General features: G+C 37.6%; 1 protein-coding gene across 5 annotated transcripts in view; it reads right to left on the minus strand.

The window, feature by feature from the left end:
• Window positions 1-15,264: 15,264 nt before the first annotated feature.
• The window catches only part of adarb1b (adenosine deaminase RNA specific B1b), a 146,888-nt gene continuing 143,843 nt past the window's right edge, over window positions 15,265-18,309 (minus strand). For all 5 annotated transcript variants that reach the window (XM_079880662.1, XM_079880663.1, XM_079880661.1 and 2 more), the window contains 2 exons: window positions 17,819-17,997; window positions 15,265-16,396 (listed from right to left, as the gene is read on the minus strand). In XM_079880662.1, coding sequence (XP_079736788.1) covers window positions 16,220-16,396; window positions 17,819-17,997 — 356 coding nt within the window. In that variant the 3' untranslated portion in view covers window positions 15,265-16,219. The remainder of the gene's footprint in view (window positions 16,397-17,818; window positions 17,998-18,309) is intronic.

Raw genomic sequence — 18,309 nt, forward strand, 5'->3', positions numbered from 1 at the left:
TGAACCTACACCTAACCTTAACCCATGTAGTTACCTTATAGTAAGTACACTGTACGTATGTGCACTTACTATAAATTAAAGAGCATCATAGAGAATAGCGTATAGTTTACAAACGCAGTTGTAGTGTAAATGAACGGCCAGAACGCAATAAAAGTTTTCTGTTTTCAGTAGAAAACTGTGTAAGTTAATAACTAATGATTTTTACAATGGATATGAATTTTAAAAACTTACTTAAGCTAGACAATGACTTTCTTAGAGCTGCTGTAAAGCCAAAATAATCTTTGTTGCATTATTTTCTATCACTGCAAAGCTGCTTTGAAACAATCTGTGTTGTAAAAAGCGTTATATAGGCTACTGTAGGGGTGCACGTGGTGCGCAGCTGCTCATGGTAAAAATAAACGCTGCGCAACAGAAAACGGAGGGAAGTATGGAAGTGCTTTTGAGTCCCAACATTTTTGGGGACAAGGACACGTTTACTTACTGGAGTAGGATTTTTCTCCATCTCTGGTAAGATAGCAATCATGATGATAAGTGTGTTCATTAATTATTGGGGGTGCAACGGATCGCAGTTGATCAGTGATCTGTGTACGGACCAGACGCCACGGTTCGGGACGCATGTAATTCGCGGATCAACTGCTAAGTTTAACAGTCAGAGAGTGGAAGTTTATCGTGTCTTGCCAATTTACACATTCAAACGATTTTAAACGCAGAAAGAAGAGGCGAAAATTGGGACTCGCACGCACACACACACAGAGAGAGAGAGAGAGAGAGAGAGAGAGAGAGAGAGGCACATTTCAGACAGCGCTAGAAAACCGAATTTATCCCTCTTTCGCGTTTATTTGCTCTTGAACAGACACATACAAACAAAATTATATCAAAATACCCTCTCAGCAAGTACTCTCTCGGTTATGTCACAATTGAAGAGTGGAGAAAGACAGCGGATGTGTGTCAAGTGACAGCAGCCTAATATTCCTGATGTTGTCTGTTTCATAAATGTTAATTAAAAAAAAACATCATCATCAGAAAATCATCAGAAAAGTAGATAGTGAGGAGAGCAGTCAGGAGGAAAGTGATGACGACAGCTTGTGTAACGTAAAGTGTGAGTACCAAGCAGCTTCTCCAGGTGCTCCCTTGTGAACCAGACCAAAAAAGTTATGTGCACCCCTGGCTATATAAATGAATGTGACTTGACTTGACATAATGTAGAGTCCAAAAGTCTGAGAACTAACCTACTAACTAACAAACTAACATGTGTGTTCAATAGTGTAAATGGTCAAATGTAAACAGCCTTTTTAAAGACTTTAAGGTTTATGTATACAGAAGTTGAATTTCAAAAATAAACCCACCCTGAGATATGTTTGTAAAAAATGTGACAACTAGCCCCAATCTCATCTGTATATTTATACAGTGGGGTCCAAAAGCACATATTGTATTATAGACAGTGTAACAATATACTTATACTAGTACCACATTTGCTATTTTATTTTGTGATTTTCTTGAGTATGGGGAGGCTGCAATAGTTACACATTCACTGGTCAAATTCTACAATCCTTTTTGACTTTCTGAAATATGACAAGGGCAAAGACCCATTAGCTGCCATTATAGCTCCACACAGACAATTTAGATATTCAAATATGCCCTCGCTTTGTGGAAACTGTTGCAATGAGAATCTGAATAGGTAATGTGACATTAATCTCTCTCTCTCTCTCTCTCTCTCTCTCTCTCTCTCTCTCTCTCTCTCTCTCTCTCTGCATTTGTCCCGTAACACACCTTTGCCAGAGAGAGGTGTGTGATGTCTCTTTGAGTCTACCGTGTGCCCTGGAAAGAAAGGGGCATCCGTGCCATTGAAACAGGAAGGTCAAAATGCTAATTCGCTCTCATTCTTCCTCCACGTCTCCCTCACCCATCAATAGAGACTGGGTCGATGTTTTTAATTATTCTGTCAGCTTCAAAGAATTCCTCGTCAGAATATCGTGGCGCCCGCGAAGGTCTGAGCTCTCAGATAAATGTTATCCATTCCTGTGACGACGTCTCTTCTCTCTCTCTGCGGACTCTCAGGTCGTTCCTCAAGAGTAATTTCTATAGATCAATATGCTTAGGGTTGGCAGAGGGAACGGGGCCAATTAACTCTCGGGACATTAAGTAAATGGTCGTGTGAAGTTAACGGGCGTGTAGTGTTTTATTTGACATCAGGAAACAATGTAATCACAGGCCGGGCTCAATCCAGGGCACACAAACACCAACAGATCTCTATTGTGAGGTGAAAGCTCTCTCCTCAGCATCACTGCAGAAAAAATCATGCAGCTGTCAAGAGTCCGCAATAGCAAAGCATAAAGATTTCCAAAATATCAGAATTTGCATGTAAATACACCACAACCAAAACAAGATAAGAACAAAAATTTGATCTATATTTAAAGAAAAATTGAAGAAGATGTGAATCTCACTGCCACAATGCTAAGGGGCCGTTCACACACAACACGTGGCTACTTTTGCGCTGGACAGACAAGTTTGACCGTTGTGCTTGCGTTTTGCGTCTTGCGTCTTGCGTCTTTTACAGCGTCTCACGCATGACACGCCATTCTAAAAACATGTTAAATTAAGTTCAACTTTAAAAGACGCATCTTGAGAGCCGAGACCTTGCAGTTTTTCCCCATTCCACTACCCGCGTCTCGTGTTATTCAAAGCAAAAGCCACTTTTCCACTACACTACTTTTCCATTGTTTTTTAAAGTAAACATGAGCTAGACAGACACCTTTAACCATTGCACTCACGTCTTTTTCTCGCTGCTTTAACTTTTAAAAAACACGTGGTTACACTTTATTTTAAGGTGTCATTGTTACATTGTAATTATATATTTAAGTACTGAGTAATATTAATGAACTAAATGTACTTACTATAGGGTTAGGGTAGGATTGGGATTTGGTTGAGGGTTAGTTGCATGTAATTATGCATAATTTACTGTTATTACTATGGTAAATACATGTAACAAGGACACTCTAAAATAAAGTGTTACCAAACACGTTTCTAGACCTTGCACTTTTTTCGTTTCACTGACCTGCATCTAGCGTTTTTAACAGCAAAAACACAATCTGTGTGAACCAGCCCTAAGGGTGTTGCATTGTGGTTGTTTGAGTGGCTTTAGCGTCAATTCAAGTCACATCACATCACATTTATTTATTCTGCGGGTCTCAGGTTCCTATGGGAATTGGGGCTTCTAACGGCAGCTGAAGTGATGCAATGACTTTACCAACTGCTGACTGGCTCTTTTATTTGTAAGGCGGGACTTATGCCGCCATATTGTGTGTTGCAGTAGTAATACGAGTGAACGGTCTTTGTAAATTTATAGTCTTTGATATACACAGGAATACAAGTGGCTAATGAGGAACAGGTGTGTGTGATGACAAATAACTATGGAGACTAACATGGGTAACTATGGAAACTAGCAAGAAAACAATAGAAACAAAGGAAACAGAAACTAATACACAAGAAATGAAACCAGAAACATCAAGGCAACAGAATAACAAAGACACAAAGACAGAGGGGAATCGTGGCAATAACTGTGTGTTAGTGTTGCAAAGTTTGTCAATTATGAAGCAAAGTTAATTAATTATCATAGTTCATTGGGAGGTTGCTAGGTAGTTAGTTATAAGTCAAAATATTAGTCAAAAGGGCCCAAAAGCCTGATAAGGCTCTTATTTGTACAGGGACAGATCTCAGATCAGGGCAAACATCTTGCTCACTTACATTTTTTTTAACACACTTCTCCAACAAGCTGCTCAATTTGAAGCCTTATTTATGTTTGCAACACAAACAAACAAATTTCACACATTCAAATCATGTTCAAATAGGCAATTACAGGGGTTTTCAATCTTTTAGATGCCACTGACCCCCAAATAGCCATCTTCATGAGAGACCCCGATCATAAAGTTTAAAAGGCATCTATAAAGTTTATTGTTTAAAGACCCAAATTAGACTGTGAAAAAAATATTATAAATGTCTAAAATATTAGTTTAAGTTACAGTTACTAGAGTATACTGTGAAATTTATTCATTAATTTGCTCATTTATTATTTATGAAATAAAATTGTATTTATTTATTCTAAATTCTGTTTATTTATTTTAATCTTATTTATTAATTTATTTTCTCGTTTATTAACTTATTTGTTTGTCTAATAATTATTCATATATTTTAATTCAGTTTTCTTTTTGAATATACGTTTTATTTGTTAACACAGTTTACACAGCTTTTCTCTTATTTTTTTTCCACAAACCCCCTAGCACTCCCTTGCGGCCCCCTGATGGTCCCTGGACCCCTATTTGAAAAACCCCGGGCTATTAGAAATGCTCACCTTAACAAACGGCACATGCTACGATGAAAACAGCAACAATACATCAACGGTATAGCAATAACAACTGTAAAAGCAATGATAGTGACAACAAGAGTTATAATAAAAATGCTGATAGCAACAACCAATAACAACAATAACCACAAAAACGACAACAACAATATATTGTTTCAGCTCATCATCTTCATGCAACCACCAATATATATGCGAGTTAGAAAAGCGTGGTGACATCTCTTCATCCATCCCTGCTCTCTTCTCCAGGGGAGAGTGAATGTAAAGTTTAACCAACAACTTGAAATGGGGCCCAGATGCAGGGTCCAAACCAAATTGAAGTGTGCCGGATTCAGATAAGTGTAATGTCCTGGGGTTTGCGGCCCGTCTCATAGCGCGGCACTTCTCTTTGCTCTCGGTGACAGCTGGTGTGGCGTCAGCGCGCGCGGGGAGACAAGGTCACCGGGATTCCAGGCTAATAAATGGTGTGAAGATGGAACGGGCCGGTGGAGAGCGAGGCTGTGGAGCGATTCGCCACATACATCAACTCCACTGAGCAGAAAATTGAAATGGAAATCTGGGCCTTGAATGAGTGCAGATCCCATTGTCCCCAGAATGCAATCTGATGATGTATGATATCTTTTAAGGCGGCCGGTCTCTGCTCGCCGCTTCATTTTGAACCACAACTGGACAGGTGAGCTCATGTGAAACTTTGCAGGCACGTCTGAATGAGGTTCCCCAGACAGAGTATGATGACTCCTCAGTGAAAATTAGATATATAAGCACATTATGGATTCATGAAGATCAAGATGAATGTCTCCAGGGAGTAAACTAATTTCTGTATGTATGCAGAGAAATGTGATAAACACTTGAGGTTCAATAGCTTTGATGAGAAAAGCAATAAAAGCATAAACATAAATCACAAATGCAACTGACGCAGTCAATTTCAACACAAGACTAAAACATTTAAGTGTAAACGAACACACTGATGGCAGTGTAGCACGATTCCTGAATGAAATAAATCATACATGAGTTGTGAATGTGAGTTCGCAGTCTGTGTAGATATGATGCAGTGCAAGAGTTTGAGTGCAAATCTTTCTGTTGAATTGTCAAAGCAAGCTGTGAAAATAAACTATCACACAACAGTGATATCACGCCCTTTTATCACCCCAGTGTCGTGCGAATCCCGAACGAATTGCTGAATTCGGAACCTCTTACTAGTAGGCCTATACACTCGTACTACCTTTATCATACCTTTCTATGGCAGAAATAAGAGTAGTATGCTAGTATGCGGTTCCGGGTAACACTTTATTTTGATGTTCCTTTTGAACATTCTGTATAAGTAACTCTGCAACTACATGTCAACTTACTCTCATTAGAGTATTAGTAGACTGTCTGCTGAATATCTGCTAACTCTTTATTGTGATGGTCCTCTTACAGACATTCTGCTGACTGAAAGTACGATGTCCTACTTGCCTGTCAACATGTATTTATTATAACATGTATTTCCAACGCATTCTCATCCTAGGGCATCATATACTGACGCTTTTGACATTTCGTCTACATCCAACGCACATGGCACCCTTTAGCGTCAATATGACACGCACAGAGCTTTGTTCGGTTATGGGTAGGTTTAGGTCTGGGGTAGGGTTAGTGTTAGACCGCTAGGAGGCGCCTTCTGGCCCATATCTATCTGCGTCTCATATTGACGCTAAAGGGTGCCATGTGCGTTCAATGTAGACGAAATGTCAAAAGCGTCAGTATATGACGCCTTGGGATGAGAACGGGCTGGTATTTCCATACCTCCGTGCACCAGCACGTTTCATGCTATGCAGAGTTAGACAGATGTCGGTCGCCGAGCACCGCAACCGAAACAGCAGCAACCTTTTACAGTTCCTCCTGAACCAAAACAACAAGCTTATGCTGCGTTCACTCCATAACTACTGCAATTTGGAAGAGATGGAAACCTGTGACATTATACTCTGAGCGGTTCTTGACTCGAATGTATGCGTTTCAACAGAAACACCATCAACGCTGAAATGAATCTGCAGCAGTCAGGTGGTCAGTGCTTTTTAAGTTGTTTATGTTCATTATTATTGTAAAGTTATGTGCTTTGAGAGACATGAGTTTAACGCCATCTCTTGTGACGCTGTTTGTGTTTTGGAGGAGGCGTGGCTTTGGAGACGCTCTGAAGGGAGGCTGGGATCTAATGCTTTCAAAGCTAGCTCGCTATCTCCGAAAATTGCCTACACTACCTTTAATGAACTTCAAGCTATCTTATATACCTTATTTCTGTACCGAAATAGTTATTTTGCACAGGAAACAGGTTTTAAAGCAGAGATTTTAAAGATTTTCAGACAGCTTATGGCAGATTTCATGCTAACACATGAATGAGGATGGATGGAATAAACATCCATAAACAAGTAAGCTTTTCATCTTTTCGTCCATCACATATGCGACACACAAACACAAGGCCAGGGGAAAGCTTTCTACTTGAAAATGATCTAACAAAACTGAGTCAGCAAAGGACAGAGTCCGTCCTGAGGAGAGGTGGTCGAGATGGACGAGACGGGGGGCCGAAACTCCCCAGCTAATAAACTTCCAGACAGCACTGCTGCCATTTCAAACCAGATGAAGGTAATGAAGCTTTCAGTTTTCAGTTCTTCTGGGGACATAGCCTGCACACAGCAAACACACAAAAGTACAGGTTTATATTTTAAAGGGTTGGTTCACTCAAAAATTTAAATTCTGTCATTATTTACTTGTATACCAGACCTGTATGAGTTTCTTTCTTGTGCTGAACACAAAAGAAGATATTTTGAAGAATATGGGTAACCAAACAGTTGTGGGGCACCACTGACTTCTGTAGAATAAAAAAAAAATAAAAAATGCTATTGAAGTCAACTCTTTGGTTGCAAACATTCTTCAAAATATCCTTTGTTGTGTTCTGCAGAACAAAGACATTCATTTGGTTTGGAACAAACTTGAGTGTGAGTAAATGATGACAGAATTTTCATTTTTGGATGAACTATTCCTTTAAGAGAAGTGCTTTGATGTCAGGAACATACCCTGGGATAATATAAGGTGAATCTCATGAAAAGTATTTATTGTACAATTCCATTTAATCATTCTGATTCAAAATCAGTTGTTTAATAAAAAACATTCTATTACAGTATAGGCAAAATATGTTATTCTTTATTTTGGGATGAAATGTGAACATGTTTCCTTGAGGTTTCAGAGGTCCCTGTAGTTTTTTTACACAGAGACAGGAGTGATGCAGCAGTGATGGTTTAGCAGGAGGTGTTTAGAGGAGAATATCTCCATCTGTTGAGGAACATGGGTCTCCGGCTCCATTAAGCTGATCACTGAGGAAAATCAACGAGCCACCGCAGGGAGAAGCAAACTAATGGCCAAGATAACTTCATTATATATGGCAAACTGTGGTTCTATATCAGAGAAGTGGAATTATCTTAAATCCAGATTTACTTTTTAATCACAATAAACGGACAAAGTTTTTACAACTAATATTGGCCCAATTATTTCAATGACACACTTCACGCTATTGCATTACCTGTGTCTGTGTGATTAATGTTGCTTCAGGACATTAGTCTGGGTTCCCAAACTTCCATGACTGATGTAATCATCACGAACGACTAGAAGTGTCACAGGAAAGGTTTTTTTTTTTTTTAGCTTTCCCCGTTAAACAAGCAAACTAAGCATAACCTTCCTTACGTGACCAAATCCAATCATATGTAGCTTGGAAAAAAAGAAGTAATTTATCCATGTCTAAAAATTGATTTTTTGAAAAATTACCAATGAATAAAACCATGTCAAATTTTTCTTGAAAAATATTAACCATGAATGATTAAATGAAGCATTTTCTCTGAAGATGTAGGCAGAGCGCAGTCACATAAGTGGGTGGCCAAAGTTCTTTGAAGAATCACAGCTAGAGATAGCTAGAAAGAAAGAAAGCTAGAAAGAAAGCCACAATTCATAGAAAATGATCAATGGTATTTCTATGAAGTTATGCATTGAAGGAGAAACCTCAGCTTCTCAAAGATGTGAGAACTGCAAGAAAGCAATAATATTTCATATTTCTCTACAGCCATCATGGCTGGAATAATAATGTAATAGTTTGTTTGGTCCAATAAAGGATCTTAATGAAAACACTGATTCTATGAAAGAAAAATCGGTAACACTTTATTTTACAGTGTCCTTGTTACATATGTTACATGTACATAACAAATGATGCATAATTACATGTAATAAAGCCTCAACCAAATCCTAATCCTACCCTAACCCTATAGTAAGTACATGTACTTAAATATAATTACACTGTAACACAGACACCTTAAAATAAAGTGTAACCCAAAAATCATGATGGAAATTGAAATGGTCAGTTCACTGGGTCATCACTCCAGAAAGACTGAAATCTCAGAAACTTTTGGTTAAGTTCCAACTACATAATTCAAATCATTTTTTAAACGATATAGTACTACACTCTCAAAAATAAAGCTCCCAAAAGGGGGTTTTCACAGTGATGGCATAGAACTACCATTTTTGCTTCCCAACGAACATTTCAGTGAGTGTGAAGAACATTTTAATAATCTAAACTAAAGAACCTTTTGTGGAATGGGAAGTTTCTATGAATGTTAAAGGTTCTTCATGGAACCATCGATGCCAATAAAGAACCTTTATTTTAAAGAGTGTACAATAAAATATTCGGAATATTCTCTGGCTGGTTCATTGGAAATAAGAGAAATAATTAGTTCCAGTGCTAGATTCATATTTTCATTTTCAGTAAATCTTTTACATATTCACATTTAAGAGTGGTGTAATTGGACAACTTTTTGAGAAGTCATGTCTGTGTTATCAATTCCTTCATATTTCACTTGATAGACATCCTTAAATATAATTAAGTTTTATATCTCTCAGTTGTTCTTAACCAGAGGACTTAAGGTACATTCACACCAAGAACGATAATAAGCCTCGATAATAAGTGTCCACGCCAACAGACAATAACGCTTTCTTTATTATAAGCACGCACTGCAGTAAGAATGTCGTCTAATGCTTTAAATGCTCGAATTCTTTAAAGCTAGGTGAATTCTGACTGTCAATGTTTTCATTGTTCATCTGCTGGAAAAAAATGTTCTGAAAGTGATTCCAATGATAACTTTCCTCTGTGCCATTATTGTTATGGTGTGGAATTACCTATTCTCGTAGAGTTAGAAATATGATTAAAACTATAGTTATAGTTCATGTTCTTGGTGTGAACAAGCCTTTACTTTCATCTGAAGAACAAAAAAGATGATATTTTGAAGAATGTTGGGAGAACATTCTTCAAAAGAATGTTGATCTTAGTTAAATCAAACTAAGTTGTATTATATTTACTTTCATGTAAAAGAAAGATCCACATACAGATTTGGAACAACATGAAAGTGATGGCCGATTTGATCTATTCCTATAGATCTATTTCTAAGTGACTATTCCCTAGACCATTTTTTGAATGAAGAGATTTAAATCACATGTGCTGTGCAAAATTTCTCCATTAAGACACTCTAAAGTCATGTTGTGAGCAAGTTTTCCTCTAACCCGCTCGCAAAGAGGAATATTGAAAACAGTGCAATCTGTGATGCCAAATGTATAATTCTCTGACAGTTCTAGGCTTTTCATGAGCGTGGGAACCTCAATTGCAGTGAATTTACCTCCTATTTCTCAGCCCATATTAGCTGGTGAATAATTCCCTCTGTTTATCCAGATGAAGGTGAAGTACCCAGCACACGTGGAAGAGAAGCATAAACCTGTATGTGCTTAAGATCTCAGCCAGCGCAGAAGACTTCAGGGCTTCCCGGGACGACTCCGACTTGAGAAAGAGATCAACTCCCAGCAGTACATCATAAGCAGATCCCACCGGGCAGACAGGCTTTTTGAGTGGGTCTGTGCCACTGGTTACTGATTCATTATTAATACGAGCACCATGCATCTGACTACTAAGCCAGAATCAATGAGAGACACTGTGTTTATCCGAAGGAGGGGAAATTACAACATAATAAACACTTGCACTGTTTGTTGGTTCAAGCACCCAATAGTGCACCTAGTCTGATGACTGAAGATTAATTTAAAGTTAAGTCCATCAGATTCCAGTTAATTCCCATCCGCAAGAAGTTTTGGAAGGAGTTCTCCAGCATTGCCGTCCTGAAAGTACCTCAGCAAACTTTACAGGGGCTTGTGGGAGTGAGTGCGGAGGATTCCTAAACCTTGACAGCTGCAGTGGTGACTGCTGAGTTTCTCAAGCAAACAGACTTTGTGCATGACAGCGCCTAGATCAGTAACAACAGCGAGTGTCACAGACACACACTCCGTTCCAAAACCTCCACTGCGTTCCTGTTTGCATGAATGAGGCCTTCATAGGGAACCTCAAAGGACGTGAAAACTTTACTTAAAAAGTACTTTACGAATGACAGTTTAGAGTTTACATGGAGTTTTATGAGAAATAGGGACCGGTCCATATACCACATATTACAATTTATATTGTTTAATTGATATAACAATATAATGATAATAAAACAAATCAGGGTTACTGTACACTTAAGGTGTCCATGTTACAGTGTAATTATGCATATAAGTACAGAGTAATAATAATGAATTACATGCACTTACTATAGAGTTAGGATTGGAGTCTGGTTCAGGGTTAGTTTCACGTAAATATGCATAATTTAGAATTATTACTACAGTAACTACATGTAACGTGTAACAAGGACACTGTAATATAAACTGAAGATTTTTGTGTTTGTGACGTACAGTGCTGGTCAGAATTATTTACACCCTTGGTAAATATGATCAAAGATGGTTGTAAAAAATAAATCTGCATTGTTAATCCTTTGGATATTTTATTATTACAAATTATTTCACTTCAATAAAAGGTTAGATTTTTGCTTTTTTTAAAAAATACAAATAAATATCAAAAGCATAATCAATGCAGATTTTTTTTTTTTCAGCCATCTTTGATCATATTTACCAAGGGGGCAGATAACTCTGACCAGCACTGTATACCTTATTTCAAAATTATGTAATTTATGGAACACATTTCAGATGCATCACTGTGATTTTGATATTTCAGCACAATCTATTAAATATAAGCAAAATAAATTGATGAAATGCTTTAAACAATGTCTGATTTAGTATTCTACTGACACTTCTCAAAAAACCACCTGCCCAAAAAACGATTATTATTTTTTTTTAATCAGATGACAGCTGATATACACTACAGTTCAAACGTTTTGTTTTATAGATGTTTTTTTAAAAAGTCTCTTAAAAAAAGTCTCACCATTGTAAATCAAAAATAAAGCAAAAAACAGATTTTTTTTTTAAATGTAATGTATTCCTGTGATGCAAAGCTGAATTTTCAGCATCATTACTCCAGTCTTCAGTGTCACATGATCCTTCAGAAATTATTCTAATATGCGGATTTGGCGCCCAAGAATCATTTCTTATTATTATCAATGTTGAATACAGTTCACAAATACTTCATGAGATCACATTGGACTGACTCCCTGATCAGTGCAATTACAAGAGCTGAATAAAATGCACACACATTTGAATGCATATATTATTCATTTCTTAGCTTAGGAGCGCACCAAATGCCACAGAAATCTATTTCGAGTTGAGTCTCCCATGTGGAGCACTATTTATATGGCGCACAGAGTTACAGAGAACACCAAATCACTCACTTATGAGGTTCCATTTCGCTTTAGAAGGAGCTGCCCTTAGGTAGCTCACATTGAAACAGCCACAGACATCATAATTCAGCTTTTATAGTTTTATGTGAAGTAGACACACAGACACACACTCTTCAAATAAACCAGAAAGAAGAAGAAGAAAAAAAAAACACGACACTAATATGCAAAGGTAAACTAAGATCTTTTTTATTTCTTGAATTTTTTTATTTTTTGTGTATAGATCTATTTTTTTTTGTTCCTTTTTTCTACATACAAGTCCTTTTTTTAAAGTATGTCGTCATGCTGGGTGCAGCTTCGGTGAAGTAGCTCATGCAGGTGACCCATGTGGATATTACGAAGGACAGGCAAAAGACGGGGTGGACCTAGATCGAGCTGGACCACCTCCGGACTCCACTGTACAGTCACCAAATCACAAGACGTTTAGAAACGGGCTGGCCAGGACCAGGGGGACGAAAGTCAGGACTCTTTGCTAAGACACGGCTCAGATTCCCAAAAGAACACAATGAAGAAGAAGAAGAAAGAAAAATCGTGACATCATCCGCTGGCTTCTCACGCCATCAAAACCATCCGTAATAGAAGACGACAGATAAAGAGAAGGTGAAGACGAAATTAGGATGATGCAAAAGAAAGAAAAAAAAAAATATATTCATATTTGTGTGTGAAAAAAATCCCATAAGTCTCCCGCCCTTGAAAAGTGTCACCAGCAGAAAAAGCTACTTTTTGCTGAGCCACATTTATGTAGAACCGACCGTGCTCATTAATTTCAGGCCGTAATCCTTTCCATTAGAGCAAAAGGGAGTCAAAGTCTACAGTCATTAATCATTACAGTACTGCAGATCCCCACACGCCGTCACAAATACATTACGGCCTCTGCAAGGACACGGCAGCCCTGGCATTTTGAGTAAAGACCTTAAAACGAAATTGCATGTTGCTTTTTGAGTGAAAAACTAAAATTAGTAATACATATGCAAGGAGTCTACTGTAACAGCATTGGAGAGGGTCACAATATATTTACAGCAGTGCACCAGAATACTGAGGATGACGAGCACGTCCCAAAGCCAGTCCCGACTGATCCAACTCAAATGCACATAATTAAAGACAAAACAAAAAAATACATTAGTGAATATTACGAAAGAACAAAAACTCAACCAAGGCTGAACTGTAAAATGCTGAACAATCTTTGCACCAATAACTTTCTCGTCTTTTAAAAAATATTCTCAGTTTGTTTAAATGCTTGAAAAGAAAAGTAAATTGACATCTTTGGTGAAGATTCCACAGCAATCTCTCAGTCTTGTTGCTAGAATGCCAACTGGGCTCAGCAGCAGGTGCACAGACAAACACACTCGAACCGACGGACGGACAAACACGCATACTGCTGGTTTCTTTAAAAGGGTTAAAATCAACAACCAATCCTGCCGGAGAAACCTGACGCCATCGAGCGGGAAATGGAATGATAGCACTGGCAGAACGAAGCAGGTCTGATTTCATGGAAGTATTATGGAAGAACAGGCTCTGCGACCCATCAGAGGAAAAGTTCACCTTAAAAAAAAGAAATCCAAACCTGTATGTGGTTATCTTTTCATTGGGATAAAATATGAGAGCTTTTAAAGAATCTCAATGCAGCGTTTCATGGTGACCCCTTCAAAAAAGGGACCATTAAACCACCTTAAAAGTAGTCAATATTCAATATTTATGACTTTCCTAATGGAAAGTCCTTTTTTTTTTTTTTTTTTTTTTTTTTGAACATACAGCAGTTTGGGGTCAGTAAGATTTTAAAATAATTATAAAATAAATACTTTTTTTACTCAAGGATGCATTAAACTGATCAAAAGATTAGACTTCTGTTTCAAATAAATGCTGTTCTTTTGAACTTTCTATTCATCAAAGAATCCTGGTTTTCACACAAATATTAAATCAGCATAAATGTTTCTCTGAACCAGAATGTTGAAAATATTCAAATGATTTCTGAAGGATCATGTGACACTGAAGACTGGAGTAATGATGCTGAAAATTCAGCTTTGACTTTTTTTATTTTAATAAATATTTCACAATTTTTACTGTATTTTTGATCAAATAAACACTGTCTTGGTGAGCATAAGAGACTTCTTTCAAAAACATTACCATTGAAGGTGGTAAGAATTTTAAGTCTACAAAACTGGAAATGTATTAAATTGATTGAATAATTCCTTACATTTCAGTCTATTCCTCACACAAATGATTCCTGAGATCTGAAATATAATGCTCGAGTTGTACGTTTTGTCCTTTTTGAGCTTGACTGTCATTGAACTGCTGTTGTACTCATAAGAGCTGCATAAAGATCCTTTAAAAATCTCCTTTTGTGTTCCAAGGAAAAAACTACAGCATACAGGTTTTAGGGTGAGCAACTCATTTTTTGGGTCAGCTACGCAGCCTTGTATCTTTCATTTTGTGTGTCAAAATCATATGTCTGAAATGTTATAAATCCCACCAGGAGTTTATATTATACAGCAACACTCCTGGAATCCGAAAACCACCAAAGCTCAACTTTTAAAAAAAAGAATGATCGGTACAGAAAATAGTTCTGCTTCCTAGCTCTCTATAACCTTACCAGTCAAACATGCTGCACTGGATAAGCCATAAATCAAAGAGCGCCTGAGCTCCTGGCTCAGACCTTCCTACAGCAGAAGTCTGCGGAGGGAAAACCTCTTCCTCAAGGACACGGCTGAACTCAGCCTTACAGAAACCGTCTCGGAGGATTCAGGTCTGCGCAGGAAAAGAAAAGATCCTCGAACTAGACGCAAGGATAAAGTGAAAGTCAGAGTCGGCCCTGCAAACCCTCGCTTCCGCATGCAGAGATGACTTTTGTCAATAATAAACGTGCATCGTTTTTCGTGAAAAACTCCCACAATGCCCTGCTCTCGAATCTGCAGTGACTTAATGCAGCATGAATGTTGAAGGACGAGTTCATCCAGAAACAAACTGATTATTATCTCGCCTGCATGTCGTTTCGAACGGTGTTCGTCATGCAAAGCTATTATTTGACTTGGGAAGATTTGGAGTGCTTTTATGGAGCTTGGAGCGACATGTTCGGATGAACTGTTCCTTTAACACGAGTGTAACTCGATCACATTAGCAGATCAGGCTCGCTGGGAAATCCGCCGTCCGAGTGATTCAAGGACTCCATGCTGCTTTAAGTCAATGCAGTGTAGAAACGTAAAAAGAAAAGAAGGGCTTCTAAAAATGGTCCATTACAGGCCACTAATGTATTTAGCCCAGATAAAGGGCTTTCTTTGAGCGAGGCTGCCCGGAGCCTTGCGTAATTCGCACATGCATTTAAGACCTCTGAGAAATTGAAATAGCCACGACACATTGTTTAATAAGATCAATGCACTTTGGTTGCATCTATAAGAATACTCCATTATCCAATTCAATTTACTGTTTGAGAACACAGCTTTCGCTTCCAAGCTCTAAAGGAACCGTATGCAAAAATTCAAGTTTCCCTCCGAGGTCAAATTAAAATCTGAAATCAATTCCGACTAGTACGCTAATTCTACACTAAAGTCCTGACAAAAGTGAGTCTATCTAAAGGGACCATGCTTTATAGTAATGATCTATGTGAATTTCTTCCCCTTTAAAAATCCGGAGGGAACGGAATAAAAAATATAAATATGCTTATGTTTTGCATATCAAGGAGAATCATGCTCGAAAGGTGAGCCAGCATCTGGGTAGGCTGGACCAGGAAACCCTCAGACCCGTGCGCACAGCTGTGTGGTCGACCTGAAGCCACGTAACGTACACGTTTACGGCGTCGAGGTTTTGTCAGAAGAACAACCCTCTCTCATGAAAATAGACTGAAAAACTAAAAATAACTGTTTTTTCCAGTTACAAATGACATTACATCCTGCTATCCGCGGAAGGCTAATGCCGCTAACTTCAAAACAAACAAACAAACATACGTTAAATGACAACCTGCTTCTACATTACAACTTATAAAGGCAAAGTCATGATTCACACAAAGAGAGCAAAATGACAGACTCTAAAGGGCTCTTAGTTTGTCTGAGAACAAACAGCAACACACACACACATACATACACACACACCCGCACATCAAGTGAAGTATTAACAGCTGGTTGTTGTCATGTCCTGGTCTTTTTATGTCCCCTGTTCAAGAGTTCAGTGAGAACTGGTCCTGTTCTATGGGCTTTTTCACCCAGGCACCCAGGCCCGCTTTGTGAAAGGCCTTGATGAGCGTTTGCTTCGCTGTGTGATACTCCTCCGCTGCTTGTTTGGCTTCGTGGTACGAGCTGGGCTTGGGCACTTTGATTCGCAGAGTTGATGAGAGCTGCCGAGAGAGAGAAAAAAATGACATTCCATGATGTGTTTTGTTTGTTTTTCCATTATTTTGTAATATAATACAATACTCATTAGGCAGTTCTATTTTACACTTAAAATGCGGAAAAAAAAAAAATTCACGTTAAAGTGTTAAAAATATTGTTAATCTCCTGTCTGTGTGACAGACAAACAAGACTCGTAGGCACAGAAAGCCGCTTTGAGTTCTCTTACGCGCTTGAACAAACAAAACACACAAAAGTATGCCAAAATACCCGTTTTGTCCAATATCCTCGTAAGCACAGTCATTAATGAGTTAAATAAAGCCTTAAATGACCTCAAAAGAGTTGTGAGATAACTTTATTCAATTTCTGCTTATATCCTACGTGTTAGATAATATAAAAACTTTAATTTTAGGTGTGATTATGTTGTTCACTATTATAGTTACCGGTACATATACATTATATATATATACACATTATATATATATATATATATATATATATATATATATATATATATATATATATATATATATATATATATATATACAGTGCAATGCATAAGTGAATACACCCATGCTAAAGTTGACTAAAAAGAGGAATAAAAAATCATATTTTGGAAATTGAACGTAATGCCTTAATTTAAAAAATTAGGAAAAATCCAACCTTTAAGGACACCAATTTTCTTTGTGAATGAATAATGTATCGTAAATAAATAAATGTTCTTCCTTAAAATACATGGTGCATAAGTTAGTACACCCCTATGTTAAATTCCCATAGAGGCAGGCAGATTTGTATTTTTAAGTATTTTTTTCAATTTTTTTTTAGGATACTATGCATCCTGATAAAGTTCCCTTGGCCTTTGGAATTAAAATAGCCCCACATCATCACATAGCCTTCACCATACCTAGAGACTGGCATGGGGTACTTTCCATAAGATCATCTCTCAATGCATTTTTAGCTTTTAGGCTAACTGAAATAAAACCATGCCAATCTCTAGGTATGTGTGTTGGATTTTTCCTAATTTTTTTAATTAAGGCATTACGTTCAATTTCCAAAATATGATTTTTTATTCCTCTTTTTAGTCAACTTTAGCATGGGTGTATTAACTTATGCATTGCACTGTATATATATATATATACACACTGCATAATCTATATACTATACTGTATGTTACGTATAACTATAACTATATGTAATTACACAACTACAATAGTGAACAACAAAGCGAAAAATGCAAAGGAAACGGTTAACCGTTTTAGTACATGGTTGTATATTATATTTTATATTATATTTTTCATTCCTGTTCTGTATACCATTAAATATAAAGGATATGTTGTGGAAAGAGGTAACTAAATCCTTGTTTATAGTGTTTTTAACATGCTTCGAATTTATATTCGCATGCTTCGTTTTGAAATTAGTGATAGTCTTACCTTAGTGTGTAGTGGCACCCAGCGGCTGTATATGGCGTGCTTACAGAGACGTGAGGGCCTGCCCATGTCATCCTTGCCTGTGGTGGCGTTAATGACTTCTAGAGCCTGATCGCCCACCGTCCAGTTCACACTGAAGTTGGGGGCCTTTCCTGGCTGCCGGGCCTCAGCGTTACTGATTCCTGCAAACACACAAATACACTCAATCATAGTAAAAAAACTAAACCCCGAGATGGTGTTTGCTGCAAACATACAGTGTGGCCCTTTTTATGCAGACAACTTGATATAACTAAATATTTCCTGAACAAATGAGAAGAAATTTATTCCAAAGCTTTTTTTTTTTTTTTGATAAAACAATGTGTCCAAGGTTGTTTAAATAGTTTATTTTGAATAAACAGATTTAAACAATTGTACTTACGAGTGTAAATGTCTCCAATAAGATCCTAAACAACAGACTAATGACTTTTACACGTCTTACACAAGAACTCAAAAAA

The sequence above is a fragment of the Squalius cephalus genome (assembly GCF_949319135.1).
Source record: "Squalius cephalus genome assembly, chromosome: 9".
Taxonomy (NCBI): Eukaryota; Metazoa; Chordata; class Actinopteri; order Cypriniformes; family Leuciscidae; genus Squalius; species Squalius cephalus.